The sequence below is a fragment of the Giraffa tippelskirchi genome, chromosome 8, assembly GCF_054371585.1.
Source record: "Giraffa tippelskirchi isolate mGirTip1 chromosome 8, T2T-mGirTip1v1.2.pri, whole genome shotgun sequence".
Classification (NCBI taxonomy): domain Eukaryota; kingdom Metazoa; phylum Chordata; class Mammalia; order Artiodactyla; family Giraffidae; genus Giraffa; species Giraffa tippelskirchi.
In genome coordinates this window covers 104,757,707-104,778,235 of record NC_137282.1, presented here as the reverse complement: position 1 = coordinate 104,778,235, position 20,529 = coordinate 104,757,707, and the positions used below count along the sequence as shown (strand labels likewise).

The window sequence follows — 20,529 nt, the reverse complement described above, 5'->3', positions numbered from 1 at the left end:
GGCAGGTGATTTGTTATGTAAGTGGATATTCAAACACTCTGGTCAATAACATTTGGGTTACATGAAATGTGGGCTTCTTTCTCATCTATGTACTGAAGTACTGATCTACTGCAGGTACTCACTCGAAAAGTGTGCCCACCAGAACCTCTTCCGTCTGCAACACTCAAGGCGAGACTGCCCTGGCTGCCATGCAGATCCCTAGAGCTGCCATAGTGAAAGTTGCTTACAGCAGTAAAATTGGAATTAAAGGACCTTGACAGCATGCTCTGAATAAAGAGGGGATAGATTTAACAGAGATTAGTGTAGCATGCAAAATTCACAAGACATGTTATACACACAGACATATATACAAGTAACCCCCAGATCACGCAAGAATACCATGCAACACTGAATTTTCAGAGACACTGAAAGAAATTGGCACTATTTACCATATATTTACATGAAAACATATATGTATACACACATAAATTATATGTAAACTCAACCATTTACATGTTTAAACACCAAGAAAGAAAGTGCAAACATACAGCTGCTCTTAGGCTATTACGTTTTACTCCAAACCTATCTTATTAGAAGTTCATCAGAAAACAGGAATTGATGTTACATCCAGATGTATTCGTATGTATATGGTTACACACAGAACACAAACTAATTTCTTTGTAAAGGCAAATTTTACTAACACTCAGTTATTTCTAAGTCAAAATGGTTTTCTAGAGAGAATGCTCATTCTATAGAAATTAATTGTCTTATTAAGTAAATGGAGACTTTAAATATACACAATATAGCACAAAGCATATTTGCAAAAAAATACTTGGCTCTTGTAATTTCTAATAAAAATTACCTTCCACACTTAAAAAATGTCTTAAAGAAAAGTTTAACACACACACAGACTTTTAGGGTATAATATTTAAAAGGCTCCTACTGCTCTGCAATTATCAGGAAAAAAATTCCAATAAATCTAGAAAATATACATGCAAAACTCTTTTCCCATTCAAATAGATATTAAAGGTGATTGTATTTTTAGAAGTCAGCAGTGGCTCTGCTATTTCAAGTTTCACTGATAGGCACCTTCTATGACTGAGTTTACATAAATGCCTGATCGCCAATTCCAGAGTTGCCTGAACAATATACTTCAATAAAAGCACTGCCTGATTCTCCCTGTTCTTGCTTGGTTATTCCCGAAGATCACTCCTGTCCTTTCACATGTGGATGCTTTAAGTCATGTCCCTAAACAATGAAGGTCTGATGGTCAAACCAAGAGAAACCTCATTTTGAACATGGCTTCTTAGTAAGAAATACACAAATGCTTGTTATGGCCATAATAAGCATTTCTGTGTTACTCTAAGGAAGTATTTACTTTCTCCAGATTATGAAGTTGATCTCTTATACAAAGAAACAATATGACATTTCAGAATGAAAAGAATCTATAAACTACAACAAACAAATTTAGTTATTTTGTGAATTCTGAAGTCAAGATCAAGGAAAAAGCTGAATAGGCATTTCACAAAGAATAAGGATTTGGCAGAGGCAATTCATAGGTTCCCCAAATATCTGATTAGAAAGTAAAAATAAATTATACACATAATCACACATAAGAAATATGTAAACAACACACATTAATGCATTATAACACAGTTTTACATGTTAACTTGAGTGGTCTGATTGACTCTTTTTAATAATATGTTAATCTTGGAACAAAGTCTTTGCTGTCATCTTTGAACATATATGAGGTTTTTGTAAATATTTCACTGAGTAAGAAGGCTAAACTTCGGAACAGGTCTGCTTTGAATTTAGGCCTGTACAGAGACATCCACGTAAAACTGAACCCTATCAAAACACATCAACACATTGTGAAAAGTTCAATTAAGTGCTGAACATATGTCCTGGACATTGTTTACTACATGCTAATAGTTGTATAACAGCAAGTGAAAATGGAAATTATCATTTTGTGTTAATCATATACAGTGCTTATCAGTTTTTAATATAATAAGGAATACTGGCAAATGCTGACATTAGGAATAATTTTACAAATTTTTATTCCTTTGCAATATCTGTTGATAAGTTTAATTAAGTCAGTCTTGAGATTTCTGAGGTGAGATAATTTTCTGTGTTTGTGTTCCAGGTACAGTTTGTTGGGGAAGCTGGGAAGGAGGGGTTACTACTTAAAAAAGCCAAGTAAGCTTCAATAAGTAATCACTTTCTGTTTTACTATTAAACTCCCAGCTGGGCAGAGCAGCACCTTTTCCTCTAGTTGTAGGGCAGGCATTGTGAAATCCCCTGAGGAAATTTTTCAAATGCCCACCATGCCATAAGAATTATGCTTAAGGAAGAGAGGGGGAGATGCAGAGGAACAAATAGAGATCTTCCATCACCCTCCACCATTTTCAGCCAATGCTTTTAAGTCTGGGGTCTAAATTATGTTGTCCTGTGTCCTCTAAAGCTTTTTCCTAATTTCAGTGAGTTAATTCTCATCTCTAAATTACCAGTGGGCACAACTGGGAAACTACTGCCATGTATTCTCCAAGCAATCATACAGGAAATTCTAAACATAAAAAGCAGAAAAGTACAATGAACAATGAGATGGCTAATCCTTGCTTCCTAATTACTAAAGTCCAGGCAAATCTCTGACAGACAGGAAAGTAGGGGAGAACAGCCACCTGAGATGTCAACTAACAATATCAAGATAACCAAACTCATCTCGTCCTCCAAACCTGCTATTCCTCATCAATATCTAGTTAATGGCATTCCCCAAAAAACAATTATTCAAGGTACCAACCTCAAGTTTAATCCATTTTCCTCAATGAATGATTACAGGAATATTCCCATCAGAGTAAACCCTTATAAAGTCTATCTCAGAACTGCCTCTTGAATTTGTTCTTTTGTCGCAACTCCACTGATACATTTCTCATTCTATTTATTCTCAGGACTGTCAGACAGTCTCATAACTCAATCAACTTAACTATAGCTATGGCTATAGCTTCTTCCTCCTCAAATCCAGTTTCACACCATCACCAGAAGTTTATTTATAAAACAGCTATGTTACTCCTTTACTTAATAAACTTCCAAATTCCTCAAATAAAGTACACAAATTCAAGAGCCTCAACAGAATTACAGCTGAAACAAAATGGATATATGACAATGAAGTTGCCTAATGCTACAGATGCTCAGCTATTTAAAGCTACAGAATTTAAAAGAGCTAATTGTTACAAACAAAGGTTCAATGTGAATTGATATAATGTATTAATCCTTATTTTAGGCACTGATTTCCAAACATTCTGACTTAAAGAATTTATGGAGGTTGTATACACTTAGCTCCCTTTAAAAATATCTTATATCAATAAACAAAGCTGAAATAATTCTTGGGTAAAATTCACTGAGACATGAAGCTGAATCTTGCAGAATGAATATGCCTTATATATTTGGGCCACAGAACTGTCTTAATATATCAGTTTTAAGGTTAATTTTTTAAAAATTTATCTCCTTTCAAAAAAGTAATATCTACATATCAAGTTATAAAAGCTCATCTACATGAGCTTAAGTTACTTAACAACAATCTCCTAACTATTATTAGAGCCACAGACACCTGAGTTCAAACAGGCCAGAAATGCAATATAGGAGAGTCAATAGTAAATGCCATGCCAGAAGCCATCTGAGTCAGTGATAGTGTTAGTTATACAACATGAACTGGGACAAAAATCTTAGGTGAAAGATATATATTTACAATACATTTCTTGTTATTCAGTTAACTATATAATAAATTGCTGTTTTTATACACATATTCACATAATTAATTATTAATAGATGAGCAGGAAGTCAGAAAATACTGAACAGAGGTAAACATGTGTATACATGTATTATTTGTAGTATGTGTGACACAATCTAAGATACACAAATGAATGTAAGCCCATTAGAAAACATTAAGGAGTAACAGGAAAGAAGTTCATATCACTATTGCAACTATTTTGAGTCTGGGTAAGTCTCAACTTGGACCTCTAATCTCACTACCAAGGAAAAACTTCTAGAATATAATACGTATGTATTCAATAATTCAGAGTATCTTAGTTCATCTTGTTTAAAAAACAAAGTATGCCAAAAATTTTAAAGGAAAATTAGTAAATTCATAAAGAGGCAAACGAAAAATTCATGTTTAATTACCTTTTCTAATTTTTTGGCCTCAATGTGTCGTAGTACTTGTTCTCGCCAATCATGAGGAACTTTACTTTTTCCTGGAGGATCTAATAACGAATGCTCGGAACCAACCCTTGTATTTGGTCTTTTTGAAGGGCTAGTCCGTGAATAACTGAAATCACTAACTGACATAGTTCTCTCTGGTATCTCACTAACAGAGGGTCGAGCACTCTGAGGCCTTGAGGCATTTGGACCATCAACGCTGTAGGTTCGTGCAGAAAGGGGTCTCTGTGATCCTGACATCATTGGAGGAGTTCGTCCCACTGAATGTAACTCTCTGTATGACAAATAATCTCCTTCAGGAACTTGGGTCCGCCTCGTGGAACCTGGCTCACCAAGATTTACAGAGGCTGTTGAGGACACACTACTCTGTCGCTGAATTGTAGTTCGAGTCGCTCCTGGAATGAGTCGGTCATTTGGTGAGATGGCCCACATGTCCCCATGTCTTCCTGGACCAAGTCTCTGGTGTAAATGATACGCAGTATTAGCTCGAACATTGTTATGATTAGAGAAATTCATATTGGCAGAATGTTTAGCATAATTGTGACTTTCTGTACTCTCTGACCTAGGAAAGCGCTGTGAGGGAAAATTGACAGGATCTACTTGGGGATTTTGTTTGGAGTGCCACAAAGTGTCCTTGACTGCAGCACTGCTACTGTACTGAATATTATACTGCGGAGGACCATACATCTGAGGCATAGACTGTGGGCCGCTTGTAGTGGGGCCTCTTATTGTATTTGGTTCTTCAGGATTATGATTTGAATCAAACTTGAAAACTGCCTTTGCACCTGACATTAAATCAGAAGATGAAGAAGAACCAGTAAATACTTGCAATGGTTGATCATATAAAAGCGTAGCTGACTTGCTCCTGACTATATTTTTTCCATCAATAGTAGATGTTACTTTAACTGTGGCACTTGGCTGCTGAGGTCCATTATCACTCAGAATGTCATAGATTTTTAGCCCTCCAGTTTCCATATTAGTTATGCTATGAGATTTCACAACAGATCCAATTGGTCCACTTTTCTGAGGGGAGAGATCTTCAGTGCTTTTGGAATGACCCACATCAACAGAAGAATCAGTGCCATGTGGTTCGGTCCTCCTAGGAGACTGTGGAGTTTCCTCAGAATGTCCATTTACCTTATTTATGCATTCAACATTAGGAAACTTGTTTCCGTTTTCCAAGTGCTCAGCTTCTCCTTTAGCATTACTGCTTAAAAAGCCCATTCCAAGCACTGTATCTTGTGTCTTTGATCTTTCCACTATCTCGGGTTGAAATGTATCATTAGTTACAAGTTCATTTAGATTCATATTGATATGGTCTAATTTGTGAGATTCATCAGATGTGGCTGTTGAGTCAACACCTTTTTCAATAAGAACTAATCTCTCTTCAATATTCAAATCATACTCAGGTAAGTTAAAATCTTTTTTATCAGGAACCTTGATTTTTTCCTCTGTTGAATGATTTAAAATATCTCCATTTTGTAAAAGACTGTTAAAATTTTCATCTTCTTGCCTAAAAGAAAAATACTTTTATCACAAACATCATAAAGCCCAGTTTTTAGTCATGGGGAACATTAACAACTAGCTACTGTGTAGATACACAGAGATAAGAGTGTTGATGGGAGTCACAGATAAAAGACATTTAGTATCAAGCATGTAATTTTAAAATATTATTGTAACAGTTGAATAATACAGATTTATATTAAATGGAGACAAGTAAAACATACTAATCAAAATGCACAGATAAGATTAATTATTGCCACTATCATAATCACTGTATCACAATACAGTTTAATAGAGCTAAACAGTGAAGAAAAATGTGCATATTTTGTAATGAAATAATTCTCTTTTACTGCTGCACCTTTTCATGAATGTTCTCAAATATGAAATGCTTGAAAGATAGGCACATACATGGAGATAAGGTCAATAAGTCAAATTGCTGAGTAAGAGCACAGAATATTTTTATGAATAATTCAAAACCTCACAGTATTGATCAATTATATTAAGTAGGTATTATTAGATATAAATGTATATAAGGAACTTACACAAAGAACTAAACAATCACTCAAAGATCTACAAAGTATGAAGATCAAAAGAGAAACTAAATCTAATTATTCTCTTAAGTGACTACATTGTGTTTGGCAAATATTTATAAAACATGCTATTCCAAAATTATAGAAGATATTTTATTTCTACTTGATAATATGAAAACATATTTGTGTCCTTTTGTGTAAATATGCAAGTTACATTTCAACAAATATTTTTTAATACTGATCTTCTGATTAGATAACAGGAAATATTATTAGAAATACAACCAAAGAAGGTATGGCTATATCCCATTCTTAGCCTTTATTTCATTACAAAACACATGATTTAGAAAATACTGAACTACTTGCCAACTATATCAAATTTTACTTCTCAACAAATTAACCATTATTTTAACATCCAAGAGGTTATAAAAGTAATATTTTACCACACTAGATTTTAGCCTCAAATTCAGAGGAAGGGTATTAATACAACTACGTAAGAGTTAAACTCAATGTGAAACATAAAATTCATCTTCCTTTTAAAGTAATGCAAATCAATATACAGAAAAATTTGACTTAAATATACCCAGAATTTAAGTACTATATAACTCTAAAAATCAGTTAACAATATCCATACAATAAGCTTTGGATTCAGCAATAATCCAAATCCTTCTAGCAAGCATAACCCTTTAACTTGAATTATTCTAAACAGGCTATATTAAAAAATATTATAAAACTGTTCAACCTTTTAATGAAGAGAATTAAAATATATTTTAAGTCTTTTCTCTCCAATTTAAAAGACTAAGATGAAAATGTATGTGCTGTGCTTAGTCACTCAAGTCGTGTCCGACTCTTTGTGACCTCATGGACTGTAGCCTGCCAGGTTCGTCCAATTCATGGGGAATCTCCAGGCAAGACTACTGAAGCGGGTTGCCATGCCCTCCGCCAGCGGATCTTCCCAATCCAGGGAAATGTATAAAAGCTAAGTAATTATAATTAGTAAATAAACTGGGGAAGAAATTATATACTGTCTGAACCACTTCTATAATATTAATTTGCAAAGTCTTTTATGTTTTAATAAATATATATTTAATAAGATAATATAAATAGTACGTATTTATTTGCCTTGCCATCTCTATGTATTGTACAAATAAATTGTCTTGTTAAGATGGTCACAAACCTGATTTTGGAATTAATACCAATATGAGTTTGTTTCACTGGAGAGCAGAGGGAGGTATCTTGACTGCTATCAGTATTAAGAGAAACTGAATCAGACATCCGAGATGGAGAAGAACAGTTGCTGTTATTCTGATTGCTATTGTGTGTAACTTCATCTGATAAAGAATCTGTATCCTTTGTATCATCTGTAAGAAAAAAATTAAGCTACTGATACAGCCACATTGAATTTCCAGTAATGACAAATAGCATTTATATTGTCTTGGTTCAATATATAAGATAAGGATTTATATGGATAGAAGATAACCAGAGGCTCACATCAGAAAATTCAGTCCTAATACATACAAAGATTCAAGAATTTAAAAATAGTGATACCTTCAGTTAGTTTTTAGTGATACCTATAGTTTTTTTTTTTTAATATGAACAATGATAGAGTTACCCAGAATCTGATTTAAACTACTGACACAAATGTTATCACATAATGTTTTTAAGGCCATTTTAGGCCATTTTAGTGAATATACTTTTCCATGAATTTAGTTTTAAAAAGTTGTAACAGTAAGAAATACATACTATAGTTCATAACCTCAGTAAACTTATTATATGGGGTATAAATGACTTCATACATGTATGGAATTGTTTTCACCTATTCTGATAATAAAAATGAGCAGCATAGTCAACCAAAAAAGAAACACCAAACAAATCCAGAAATTTTCACAAGGTCAGCTTTCCCCTTTCTAACATCATTTCAAAGAACTGTATATGAATAGTGAACTCTCAATACATGAGATGGGTTTGCAACAACTATATAAACAAATAGATAATATTCATATTCCACTATAGGCAGGTAGTAATAAAAAGTACCATTTTTTAAAAGTAGTGATAAAAAGATAATAACTTAGTATGTTTACAACCCTACAGGCATGGTAGCACATTGGGCTCTGTAACTTCTGCTTTAAGGTGTTTGGGTCTGAGAATCTCAATTTTTAAGACACTGTTAACCTACACAGCACTTAAGTTTGCTCCTCTTTATATTCTACTTCCTTCTCATGGGGTAACTGTGACAATTGGATAATAATATGTAAACAATTTAGCATAGTAAGTAACAATTAGTAACAAATATCAGTACCATTATTATGAAACCCCAAGCCATCCTTCAAAGGGCCACCTTGCCAGTAAGTTTCATCAGTGCCATAAAGGTACAGGCTGGATGAATCTTTGGTGGAGATAATGTAGACATTTTCAGACATTTGGTGGAGAAGAGGGAGGGAAGCATAAAAGGAAAGGATAGCTACTCTTCGAGTTGTCTTTCATTTCTAAGAGTCTGAGATTCTATGTTAGGTGGGGGTGAGAGGGGTGTGTTAAAAAAAAAGTTCCTTAACAGATAAAATAACAAGCATCTGTTATACATAAGGTACTATGCTAGATCTGAGTACACTAACCCAATATATTTGAAATTCTCAAAATCTTTCATTAGCTTCATTGTATGTCTAGTTAGATGTATGCGTGCTAAGTCACTTCAGTCATGTCTGACTCTCTGCAGCCCTATGGACTGTAGCCCGCCAGGCTCCTCTGCCCATGGGATTCCCCAGACAAAAATACTGGAGTGGGTTGCTGTGTCCTCCTCTAGAGGATCTTCCCAACCCAGGGATCAAACCCACATCTCTTATGTCTCCTGCATTGGCAGGTGGGTTCTTAACTACTAGCGCCATCTGGGAAGCCCAGTTAGATGTATACACATGGACAAAATCAAGGAGCTCAAAGATCATACAGCAAATAAGTGGTAGAGATGGAATCGTAATCTAGGCTTATCTGCCTAAAAAGTCCATGTCATGTACGTAAACTTGCATGAATGAAGGAAGAGATCCATTAAGATTTTTGTTTAAGAACGAGAGATAAGGAATAGACCTTTTACCAAGACATATTTTAAAAACTGCTTCTGAAAAGTATTTTAAATAACATAGTAACATTTAGTGAAATTTTTTATTTGAAAAAAAAATTTATAAATTTTATTCAGTCCATTTCTATTCTTAGTGAGCTTTCTTTCGACATCTAACCTTTTTTGTTACTACTAAGTGCTACCACTTTGGGCTGGTTAATAGAGGTTTCAATTAACGGTGGTCGCATCTCTGCCATTTTCATCTCTTCATCAGAAGAAAGCTCTTCAGATTCCTAATTTAAAGAAAAAAGAGAAAAATATTCACAAAAATAAATTTTGGTTTCTTTAAATGAATAAATATTAAGTTATATGAACTTCAAACAGAAAATACTTGACACAGGCATAAAACCTTTTTACGGTAACTGAATAAAACTAATATGTGACTTAAATTTTTCAAGACAAGGCAATAAAACCATGGAAATTATTAACACTACACCACAGTGTCTAAGATATAATTTTCTGTGTAGTCCTTAATTCAACTGTATTAATGATTAGTATGTACCTGGTACTGTATCAAGTGCCAGAAAAACAAAAATGAGTAAAGCACAATCCCTGCCGGTGAAACACTCAGTTTAGTGAAGATGCTCTAACAAAAAGTCTATTCTTAATTCTTAAATTCACTCCTTCAAGGATCAGAAGGACTGAGATGCTCTTCCACCAAGATAAGTTAATGGCAATTTCTGCCCAATTTGAAGACAGGATCTTTTATTATTCTCCATGATTTTTTTCTCTGATATTTGGCAATTGTCCCAGGCAATTTACCATCGAGTGCTATTAGCACACACAAAGAGACTCTGTTGTCAACAAGTATTAATAGAAAGATTTTAACATTGTATATAACAGACATAAAATCAGATCTTCTGCAGTTTAAATTATTTTTAGCTAATATAATGAAAATAAATAAAAGGTCTTACAACAGTATTCTATTAAAAATACTAAGATTTCTAAGCGCTTTAAGTGTCATAACAAAATATGAACTGAAATCAGAAAACTATTTCAATAAAAAGGCCAGACAGTAAATATTTTATACTTTGAAAGCCACACATTCTGTTTCAACCAACCAATTCTGCTGCTGTAGCATAAAAGTAGCCACAGACAATATGCAAGCAAACTACCATGGCTGCGTGCCAGTGAAACTAAATGTCATCTAATTCTTCATATTTCACAAAATATGCTTTTTCTTTTGACCTTTATTCAATGTTCAGTAATATAAAGCTGTTCTTAGCTTGCAAGCCATATAAAAATAGGCAGTGGGCCAGCTTGGGGCAACAGGCCATAGTCTGCCAACCCTGTTCCAGACTGTACTACAATGGAGTTAGACTGTTAAGTAGTTAAGGGAGAGAAATGTAAATTGGGTTTAGTCTTCAAGGGTGAGTTAAGAGGTAAATAACATTCTGAGTAGAGGAAAACATGGAAATAAGAAAATGTATGGCAAGTCAGCTCCATGAAGCTGGAATTTAGGAAAGGGGACAGGAGAGACAGAAAAGGCAGACTGGATTGCATAGTAAAAGGTTACGCTCTGAGTCTGAACTCAATTACAAGCTGGTCATTAATGAAAGTTGCCAAGCTAGAAACTCACAAGGCAGATTATCTTTTAAAATAGCAACTCTGGTATTAAAGGTTTACGGAAAGAGACTGGCAGAAAGAAAACTAGGTATAGCAACAGTCCTGAACATCTGTCCTGCAATGGCAGTAATAGCTAGTACAGAAAAGAAAAAAAGAACTGGACAGAAATTTTATTACTATTAACAGAACTTGACTGGTACAATGAATACAAAGAATGAGATAACAGGACAAGGAGGTCTGTCTCAGCCTTTTGATATCTGCAGCATTTAAACTGCTGACGAGACTTTCTTCTTCATGAAATCATATTACACCTGGGCTTCTGTGAACTACAGTCTCATAAATCTCCTACCACGTTCCTGTTTCCTTTGCTCATGTTAATTAATCTTCCTGCAGTTTGTTCATATTCTTTCTTTTCTTACTCTTTCCCCCAGCTACTGCATTTTTTCCAATGCTTATGTTTATTTTCTTAATTAAAAATTTTTATTTATTTATTTTGACCATGCCCCACAGCATGTGGGATCTTAGTTCCCCGACCAACGAGCAAACCTGTGTCCCTTGCACTAGAAGCATGGAGTCTTAACCACTGGGCCACCAGAGAAGTTAACAATGATTATGTTTAATGTAGATAATTCTGCTAAAAAATCTTCAGTGGCTCCCCAAAGACTACAGTATAGAACATTAAGTCTAGACTTCTCAGCATAGCTATCAGGAAATAATCAACTCTACTAATTTTATTTCATTAACTATATCTCCTGATATATTTGGTCAGATGGTCTGACCAATGCTCTTTCCTACATTTTCTAAATGCCGTTCTTTTGCTCTCATCATTCTTTTCACATTTCATTCAATTCTCCTATCTCTGTTAGCTGAAATACTTCAAAATTCAAGTTAAACGTTTCCTTCACCTTAAAGCATCTGTGGTTCTTTATAGCCAAAAAATACCTCTTTCTAAATTTCTGTAAAACTTAATACCTCCAGCAATGTATGAGGGGAATGTAGAATGGTTCCATCACTTTTGGAAAGCTGGCAGTTTCTCAAACAGTTAAACATAGAGCTACCATACAACCTTAGCAATTCAACTCTAGAGGAAAGAGGATGTATTTTCTTTTCTCTTGGGTATAAACTATACCCAAGAGGAAACAAAATATATATCCACACAAAAACTTGTATACAAATGTTCAAAGGAACTTCATTCATCATTAGAGACAAAATGTGGAAATAACTCAAATGTTCATAATGGACAATGACAATGAAATACACAGACGTTAAAAAAAAACGGATGAAGTACTGATACGGGCTACAATATGAATAATCTTGATGACATTATGTTGAATGAAAGAAACAGTTACAAAGACCACATACTATATGATTACATTTATATGAAACGCCAAGAACAGCCAAATCTAGAGGCCGAAGACTACTAGTTGCTTAGGACTGCGGAGAAGGATATAGAAGTTGTAGGGAGACAACTAAGAAGTACGGGCTTTCTTTTAGGGTAATAAAAATGTTCTAAAAGTGTTTGTGAGGGTTGCACAACTTTTAGTACACTAAAAGCCACCGAACTGCACACTTTACTTAAATGAGTGAGTTGTACAGTATATGAGTTATACCTCAATAAAGCTGCTTAAAAAAAAAAAGTTTTTATTGATCCAAGGGAAAAATCTCTTTAAAAAGTCTCAGATATTCAAGAAAAAAATACTTCATAATCAATGATAAATGCTTAAATAGGTCAAATAACTGACTTATTATTTGGTAAACCAACAGCAACTTTTTCATTTTTAAGTTACCGAGATTAAAGCAATTGCTATTATAAATTTTACAGAATTAGAACTGCCACAATCTAATTTACATAGTAAAAATTTTTATAACCTCTGTACTCCAGGATTGAAGCTTAAGTGATAAACGAGTGGTAAAACAAATATTGTGAAATTTCTCAATGGCAAAATTGCATTAGCTATTTTCTGCTATTGGTATCAGGCTTCCCCTACCTTTAGTTAGCAACAATGAAATGTTAAATTCTTATCATTTAACATTACTCCAGAATAATCATAAAGCCATACCTCAAAAACATCATCATGATTAACAATATGCTTCAAGTTCTCAGAGGCTTTCACATTTGCAGTCACTGGCGGATTTCCAGAACTGACCTCAGCTTCAGGTTCATTGGTCTTCTGTATAGAGTTTCCTATCATATACTTTTCTCTTTCATCAGCTTTGCTTCTTACTGGAGTGGTACTTTCAGAAGTCTAAGCAAAAGAAAAGACAAAGAACTCACATTCTTTACACCTATTACGATATTAAAGTTCAGATAAAAATTTAACAGCATCTTCCTATTCTGGGTAAACTGAAGAAGTTTTAAACACGGAAATCTGTAGCACTGAGACAGAAAACGCTGCTCACTGTGGGAACAGGCAGTTGCAAAGGTCCATGAGCCACATTAAACTTTACAATTTAGCTAAGGCTGTGTTTCATCCTAGAAGGTGCAAAGCTAGTATTTATGAGTGAGTCACTTGGCATGTGCAAACTCAGGAAGGCTCGATTTTTTCCTGCTCATTGTGGAATGTATAGTAACTTCGGTGACAGGATAAAACTTCTGTTTCTGTGATACAAGGTGCAGAGGGGAAATTTCATTAAAGGAACACACAATTTAGGGATTTGTGTAGGTTTTGGAAACATCCTAAGGAAATGTCAATGATCTGTCACAGTAATTACATTTAAAATTAAAATTGGGTAGAATGGATCACTATTACCAGGGGAAAAAGTATTTCTGTAACCATGAACTTCCTGACATTCATTATCTTATTCTTCATTCAGGCAATGTTAGTTCAAAAGCTATGCTGACACTCTCCTGCCCATCTGGACAGTCTGTAACCACAGCTGAAGTGGTAATAATAGCATTTGAGTTTGCTCACTATGACAGCTTTTAGTTCAGGTATCTGAGAACTCTGGTCACCTGATGTGAAGAACCGATTCACTGGAAAAGACCCTGATGCGGGGAAAGATTGATGGCAGGAGGAGATAGGGGCAGTAGAGGATGAGATGGTTAGATGGCATCGCTGCCTCAATGGACATGAGTCTGAGCAAACTCTGAGAGATAGTGAAGGACACTGAAGCCTGGCGTGCTGCCGTCCATGGGGTTGCAAAGAGTCGGAGATAACTGAACAACAATAACAATCTGAGAATACTCCCCAAGTCTGGGAGTGTATTTTGGTGTATACAAAAAGGATCATTATATCAATTATCATTTAAAAATTTTGAAGAACTGGAAATAGACTTTAGTCAATGCTTTTAAATTGAGCTTTCTAACTTTCACACCCACATCATTATTTACAACTTGCTGATCTTCATGTGGTTTCAAATCTTTTCCAGAGTCTTCATTAGTCTCTTCATCTTTTAATCTATGTACAATGGTTTGAACAGTTTTGACCATATTCTTAAGCTCATCCGGGTATGGTGTTGGATATCTCTTCAAATTTCCCTCCTAAAGAAATAAAATAAGAGATAATTTTAAATTATCTCACAATTCAAAGTACAGGTATTTCTTTTTAAAAAATTTTTATTGGAGTATAGTTGATTTACAGTGTTGTGTTATTTTCTGTTGTAGACCAAACTGAATCAGTTACACCTATACATATACGTACTCTTTTTTAGATTTTCCATATAGGTCATTACAGAGTATTGAGTAGAGGTTCCTGTGCTATACAGAAGGTTCTTATTAGTTATCTACAGATAAATATTTCTAACATCAATCTCAAAATTTAATCTATAGTCCATCTTAATTATACTACATATCTAGCTCATAAGGTAACTGTGAAGACAGATGACAGGCCTTTGAAAGCATTTTAGATCAATAAATGCATGGTTTTATTGATAGTAAAAAAAAAAAAAAAAAACAAACTCCAGTTACAGATTTCAATGTTTTAAAAGCTTTTTTTAGTAGACTTAAATATATTCCATTTGGAGATATATGGCATGGATATTGCCAATACTGTCACTTGGCTTTGAAACAGATACATGTTTTCCAGCTAGATAATTATGCAAACAGACATAAAATTCCTACATTATGATGACTTATGTGCCAGAAACCAAACACTTCTAAGATCAGCCTAATCATCATTTTCTAGAATTCAGCCAGCTTTATTATACAAGAGAAAAATAATCACATCCATAACTAACTTGGAAATGTTTATTTGCTGCTTCTATTACTATAACACAGTCTCATAAAGAAACAAAATGTTCACCTCAAAGAGTTGTTCATCCCTTTAATATATAAAGAAATCATTAAAGAAAGGAAAGGGGGAAACAATAATCTATTTTTCTCTTATATTTATGTACACTGTGAAATTTGGTTTTTATTCACACAATTTTATATTGTTCTCAAATACTTTCACATCATAAATGTACTGGATCAATAAAATTTCAAATGCCTTGAGGGTAAGGAATGAAACATATACTTCTTTGTATCCCTGACAATAGCACAGATGAGCTATATAGTACCTAATAAATGCAGGCTTCCCAGGTGGTGGTAGTGGTAAAGAACCCACCTGCCAATGCAGGAGACAGTAAGAGACATGGGGTTGAGAGGATCCCCTGGAGGAGGACATGGCAACCCACTCCAGTATTCTTGCCTGGAGAACCCCATGGACAGAGGAGCCTGGCAAGCTTATGGTCCACGGGGTCACAGAGTCAGACATGACTGAAGTGATTTAGCATACATGCACCCAATAAATATCAGGAGACTTGTTTAAAATTTGAAGGAATAAAGAATAGACTCACTCTGGGAGGTGCCTCCCTTTCATCTTTGTCTTCATCACATTCAAATGCCACTTGAGCTCGCTGTTTCCTCTGCTCCTCCCACAATGAAGGATTAAAACTTTCATTATCTGATATAAACATAACTAGAGAAAAACAAAAACAAACAAAACCCCACTATATTTTACTATAATTATGAAAAACTATTACTTGCTCATAATTTTATGAGATATGTTCATTACAATAAATAAGACTGGTCAGTGTCAGCAGCTATAAATGCTACACTAACAACTAGGCTGTATTTCTAACATTTCTTCACAATAGCAATCACACATCTTTTTTTTCTTTAAAGCTCATTTGTCTTGTTTTTTTATGAGAAAGATTCCTGAAGAGAATACAACAATTAAGACACTACAGATACATACTTGTGTGTAGTTCCCTATAAAAAATAACACAGTAACACACAAATCATTTCATCCAAGTTTTGGCATTCAGAAATATAAATTCCAATATTGTTTATTATATACTAGAGGAGGGGAGTTAACATAGAAAGAAGAAAATATTTTGGTAAAAAAATGACCACCCTGATGGCCCCTACTTGCATTAAACATAATACATAGTTTGACTATGTAAACAAAGTGATTGCAAAATATTCTTTATATCAAAACTAGGGAAAATTTGAAATTTAACAAACTCAACACTTACATATCTTGCTATCTGATACAATATTAAAGCCTTAACAGCTGTCAAAGTTTTTTGCTTCCTATTAGGCAACCAGAACAAAAATTAATCCATTTAACTATTACATATCACCTTATAGAAGTTTGTGCAATAAAAAAAATAAAATCACAACTTATTTTCTGCCATTAAAAGAAAACAACAAGAGATTAAAAGCACCTTTTTAGCTAACAGAAAAACTGAAACCCCAAATACAGTCAGTTTGATTATTTCCACAAAACCAGCATAATTATCATTTATTGTTAGTCCTTCTTTTGGGCTTCTTACCCTTCTTTAAGCTCATATCCACAGGAAGAATACCATGAAACCAAATACTAACAACAGGAATAAAGCTTTATTTACCTTTTTCTTTGTTTTAATTATTCAGTTCAAAAATTTTTACTTGCTTTGTGTTGTTGCTTAATATTAAATGAATTACAGTGTTTGTTTGTGCAACGAGGCTCAAATTCCTGGGAGACTTTACTGACATATTTTCTGTGGTATGCTTGGAAAGGCAAGCAGAGCCAAGCAGTTTCCAACAAAGTCTACTTCCAGGACTGAGAGAGAGGATTTCCCCTCCCATCTTGGGATTGTTTTGTCACAAGAAGGATTCAGAATCTAATAAAGCACTACAGATGTGTGACTTTGTGCAATTCCCTACAAAAAGTAACATGGTAATTATATAAATATTTCATTCAAGGTTTGGCACTCAGAACTAGTCTTCCTAATTCCAATACTGTTCATTATGTACTAGAGGTGGGGATGAGGGTTAAGACTCCCAATTATCAGCCTATCCCAAAGATCTCTAAGAGTTTTAGATTATATCAAAGCAATTTTACATCAGAATTTTTTCAGAACCCCAAGGAAAGTAACTTTTACCATTCCTCTCACTCCTGTCAACTTCTGGTCATCTATACTTTCTATCCTTTAGTATAAATCTCACATCTTTTGAGATTCAGGGCATCAGGTAGTAACATTACTTTTTCTGCATTTTAGAGGCCACTAGATCTGATCACATTGGCATATTCATTCGGGATTCTAGCATTTGCCTAGCGTGTTTCTCTCTACCTATATGTCATATGTGAAAGTCGCTCAGTTGTATCTGACTCTCTGTGATCCCATGGACTATACACAGTCCACGGAATTCTCTAGGTCAGAATACTGGAGTGGGTAGCTTCTCCCTTCTCCAGGGGATCTTCCAAACCCAGGGATTGAACCCAGGTTTCCCACACTGCAGGCAGATTCTTTACCAAATAAGGTACCAGGGAAGTCCAAGATTACTGCAGTGGGTAGCCTGTCCCTTCTCCAGTGATTTTCCTGACCCAGGAATCGATCCGGGGTCTCCTGCATTGCAGGCGGATTCTTTACCAACTGAGCTATCAGGGAAGCCCTATCTACCTAAGACCTGCCAAAATCCTGAATGATGACAATGTGTGATGACTCCAACAATACATTTCATAATTTCTTGATGTCCTCAATTTCAATGTCCATCTGCATCTCATCCATGTGATTCAAAATCATGGTACTCCTCAAGACCTTAGCTTGTGTAATACCTGACTACTCCACTTGTCCATCTAAATCATTCACTTATTATTGCTGGTAAGTATTGAGTTCCTTAACCTCATTTCCTTTTCTTCCTGTAAAAGCATTCTTTTACTCCCTTCTCTATTCACCTTAGATTTCATGACATACTACTTCTACCACTCTCATCTTTTTTCCCCCTTTCCTTAAGTCATACCTACCCAATCAATCCTGTAACATGGTATTTCTATCACCTACCTTCTTTGCCCTGGAATTCAGAGAAAAATGATATAACCTTGTGGTTTAGTATCACTACAAATTTATGGTATTCTCTACGCTTTGTTCCATCTTCAACACTGCTCAGGAATTCATTCCAAGTCAGCCTGCTCTCTCACACAAAATCACCACCACTTACCTCAGGTGCCCTTCCCCCAACCTATAGAGGCAATTTTCTCTTTGACTTCACTGAGAAAGTAAATACAATAAAAACCCTCAGACTGATACTGCTCCCCAATATCCTGTTTTCTTCAGTTATAAATTTATTGTTATATAGATCCATTCTTCCCCTTTTTCCTGTTTAAGACTGATTCTTCTAACTAGGCTCAAGATACCACACCTTATCTTTCAAATTTATCCATCATTATCCCCCTTTTCACATCATGAGCTTCTGCAAAGTATTTAAGATCTTAAATACTTAGATCTGGGACTCCCCTGGCGATCCAGTCGTTAAAAGACTCTGTGCTTGCAATGCAAGGGACATGAGTTCAATACCTGGTTGGGGAACAAACACCCCACATGCCTCAAGAAGCAGCCAGGGGTGGGGCGAGGATCTTAAATACTTACATCTAACACAATGCCTGGCACATGTGTGGTAATAAAAACAGAATGAATTAAATGTGAAGTGTCTACTCTCAAAGTATTAAAAATTCCACCTTAAGTACATTATGTTTTCCGACTCATTTATTTCTCAAACACTGTGATAAAGGAAAATGCTTCTCTTGCAGTTAAAAAGAAATCCAGCTGCCTGACCATACCAAATGTAGTTTCTGATTGAATCTTGTGAGTATACTAGTTACAGTGCTCTCATAATACCCAGTGAAATACTTTACATATGAACTCTAAGAGGACCCAGAATATTACAAACTTATCTCATACTTTTCTGTTGAAGTCTCCCCACACTAAAATGAATCTAACAAAATCAAACGAATCATTTAAGATAACATGGTATAGATATACCTCTAAATTCAACTATCTATAACTCTGAGATGCTGCCTTATTTTCCTATTTTCAGAGAACTTCATTAACCAATTCTCAAATTTTCTTGAAATCAGTAAAAGTCTCTGAGACGTAAAATTCAATTCACATCTTTGCTATACTTTATCAGTATCTGTTTTTTTAAAAGGAAAAGAGATTCTAAAATTCCTACCATCCTCAGTTCTTGGCTGCTGAGGGAACATGTAGTTAGTAAGCACCATTTTCTGGGTCTCGGAATCAGTCTCTTTTTGAAGAGGTATCAGGGGTTTGGACTAGGAAAAGAAAATAAATGTTTAATTTTCAATAATCCTATAGCAAATACATATAGAGCAAATCTTCTGAATAAGTACTCACCACTTTTTCTATTAAGTATCAATGTGTAGGTTACAAAAAATTTTAATATACATAATAAAACTTTAAACATTGATTTGAAACCTTGTACAAAACTAAAAAATAAAATTTAGCTTTTAATACAAAGCAAACTCATACTGTATTGCAATTATCACTGACTATCAGTACAGTTTTAAAAGTTCTCATATATTAAATACATCCATAGTCCAATAATTACTTATCAGAGTGATTTTAACAACACCAAAAACTAAGCCTCTTCATTTTATGTTATTTTGCCCCTACCAGCATTCCCCTTTGAGAAGATGCTTTTGTAGAAACAAGTTAAGAGGTTTGGTCTAGTTATGTGCAGGTTTATTTTAGCAGAAAACAGACACTAGGCTGTAACCTTTTCTCTTCTCTCTTATCCCCTGTGTCTCCTTTCTCCATTAATGCAACACCAAGTTACTCAGTGCCAGAGCTGGAAACCCCAACTATTTCAGATCTCATTTTTCCTTACAACTTTCCCCCTAACTAGGCTAGTAAGTGCTCTCAATTTACTTCTTCAAATAACTAATACTTTTGCTAGCCTACTGACCTAACATTCTACCAATCCAAGCCTTGGCTAACTCCAGACAAGCAGGAATTACCCAATTCTCCCCTCAACCTGCCACTCCATCAGTTAAGTCTTTGGATTTACTCTTGTGAAAACTGTGCCACTACCTAATGTCATCCTATAATCTTACTCCCATTCAGACATTTCCTCTGTGCCCCTCTCCTTGTTACACAGTAAAGATATTGCCCTGTGTCTCAAACATCATCAGTGAGAACTTTCTTGACCTCCTCAGATAACAGCAATGGTAGACCTACTCCCTTCCCAAAGACAGCACTTGCCTGAAGCCTTCTCAGACACAAGTTGCTTCTTCTCCCACACTGCAGGTGGAGATAGCTTACAAATGCTACAAGATCATTACTCCTCTTTCAAGTATAAGCACCCCTTCTTTTGAGAAAGATTAAGCCCTGCTTCATTCAAGCTCCTTTTCTAATACACAATGACCTTCT

The 20,529-nt window shown here is 34.9% G+C and overlaps 1 protein-coding gene across 15 annotated transcripts in view; it reads right to left on the bottom strand.

Moving 5' to 3' along the window:
* The window catches only part of ERBIN (erbb2 interacting protein), a 123,828-nt gene that overhangs the window by 11,723 nt on the left and 91,576 nt on the right, over positions 1 to 20,529 (bottom strand). For 5 of the 15 annotated variants that reach the window (XM_081518362.1, XM_081518365.1, XM_081518367.1 and 2 more), the window contains exons 15-21: positions 19,313 to 19,412; positions 15,673 to 15,794; positions 14,204 to 14,377; positions 12,957 to 13,142; positions 9,449 to 9,563; positions 7,399 to 7,582; positions 4,156 to 5,704 (exon numbers count right to left, since the gene is read on the bottom strand). In XM_081518362.1, the coding sequence (XP_081374488.1) occupies positions 4,156 to 5,704; positions 7,399 to 7,582; positions 9,449 to 9,563; positions 12,957 to 13,142; positions 14,204 to 14,377; positions 15,673 to 15,794; positions 19,313 to 19,412 (2,430 nt within the window). Of the gene's footprint in view, positions 1 to 122; positions 267 to 4,155; positions 5,705 to 7,398; positions 7,583 to 9,448; positions 9,564 to 12,956; positions 13,143 to 14,203; positions 14,378 to 15,672; positions 15,795 to 19,312; positions 19,413 to 20,529 lie in introns of all 15 variants that reach the window. The other 10 variants (XM_081518364.1, XM_081518366.1, XM_081518368.1 and 7 more) reach the window with 4 other exon arrangements.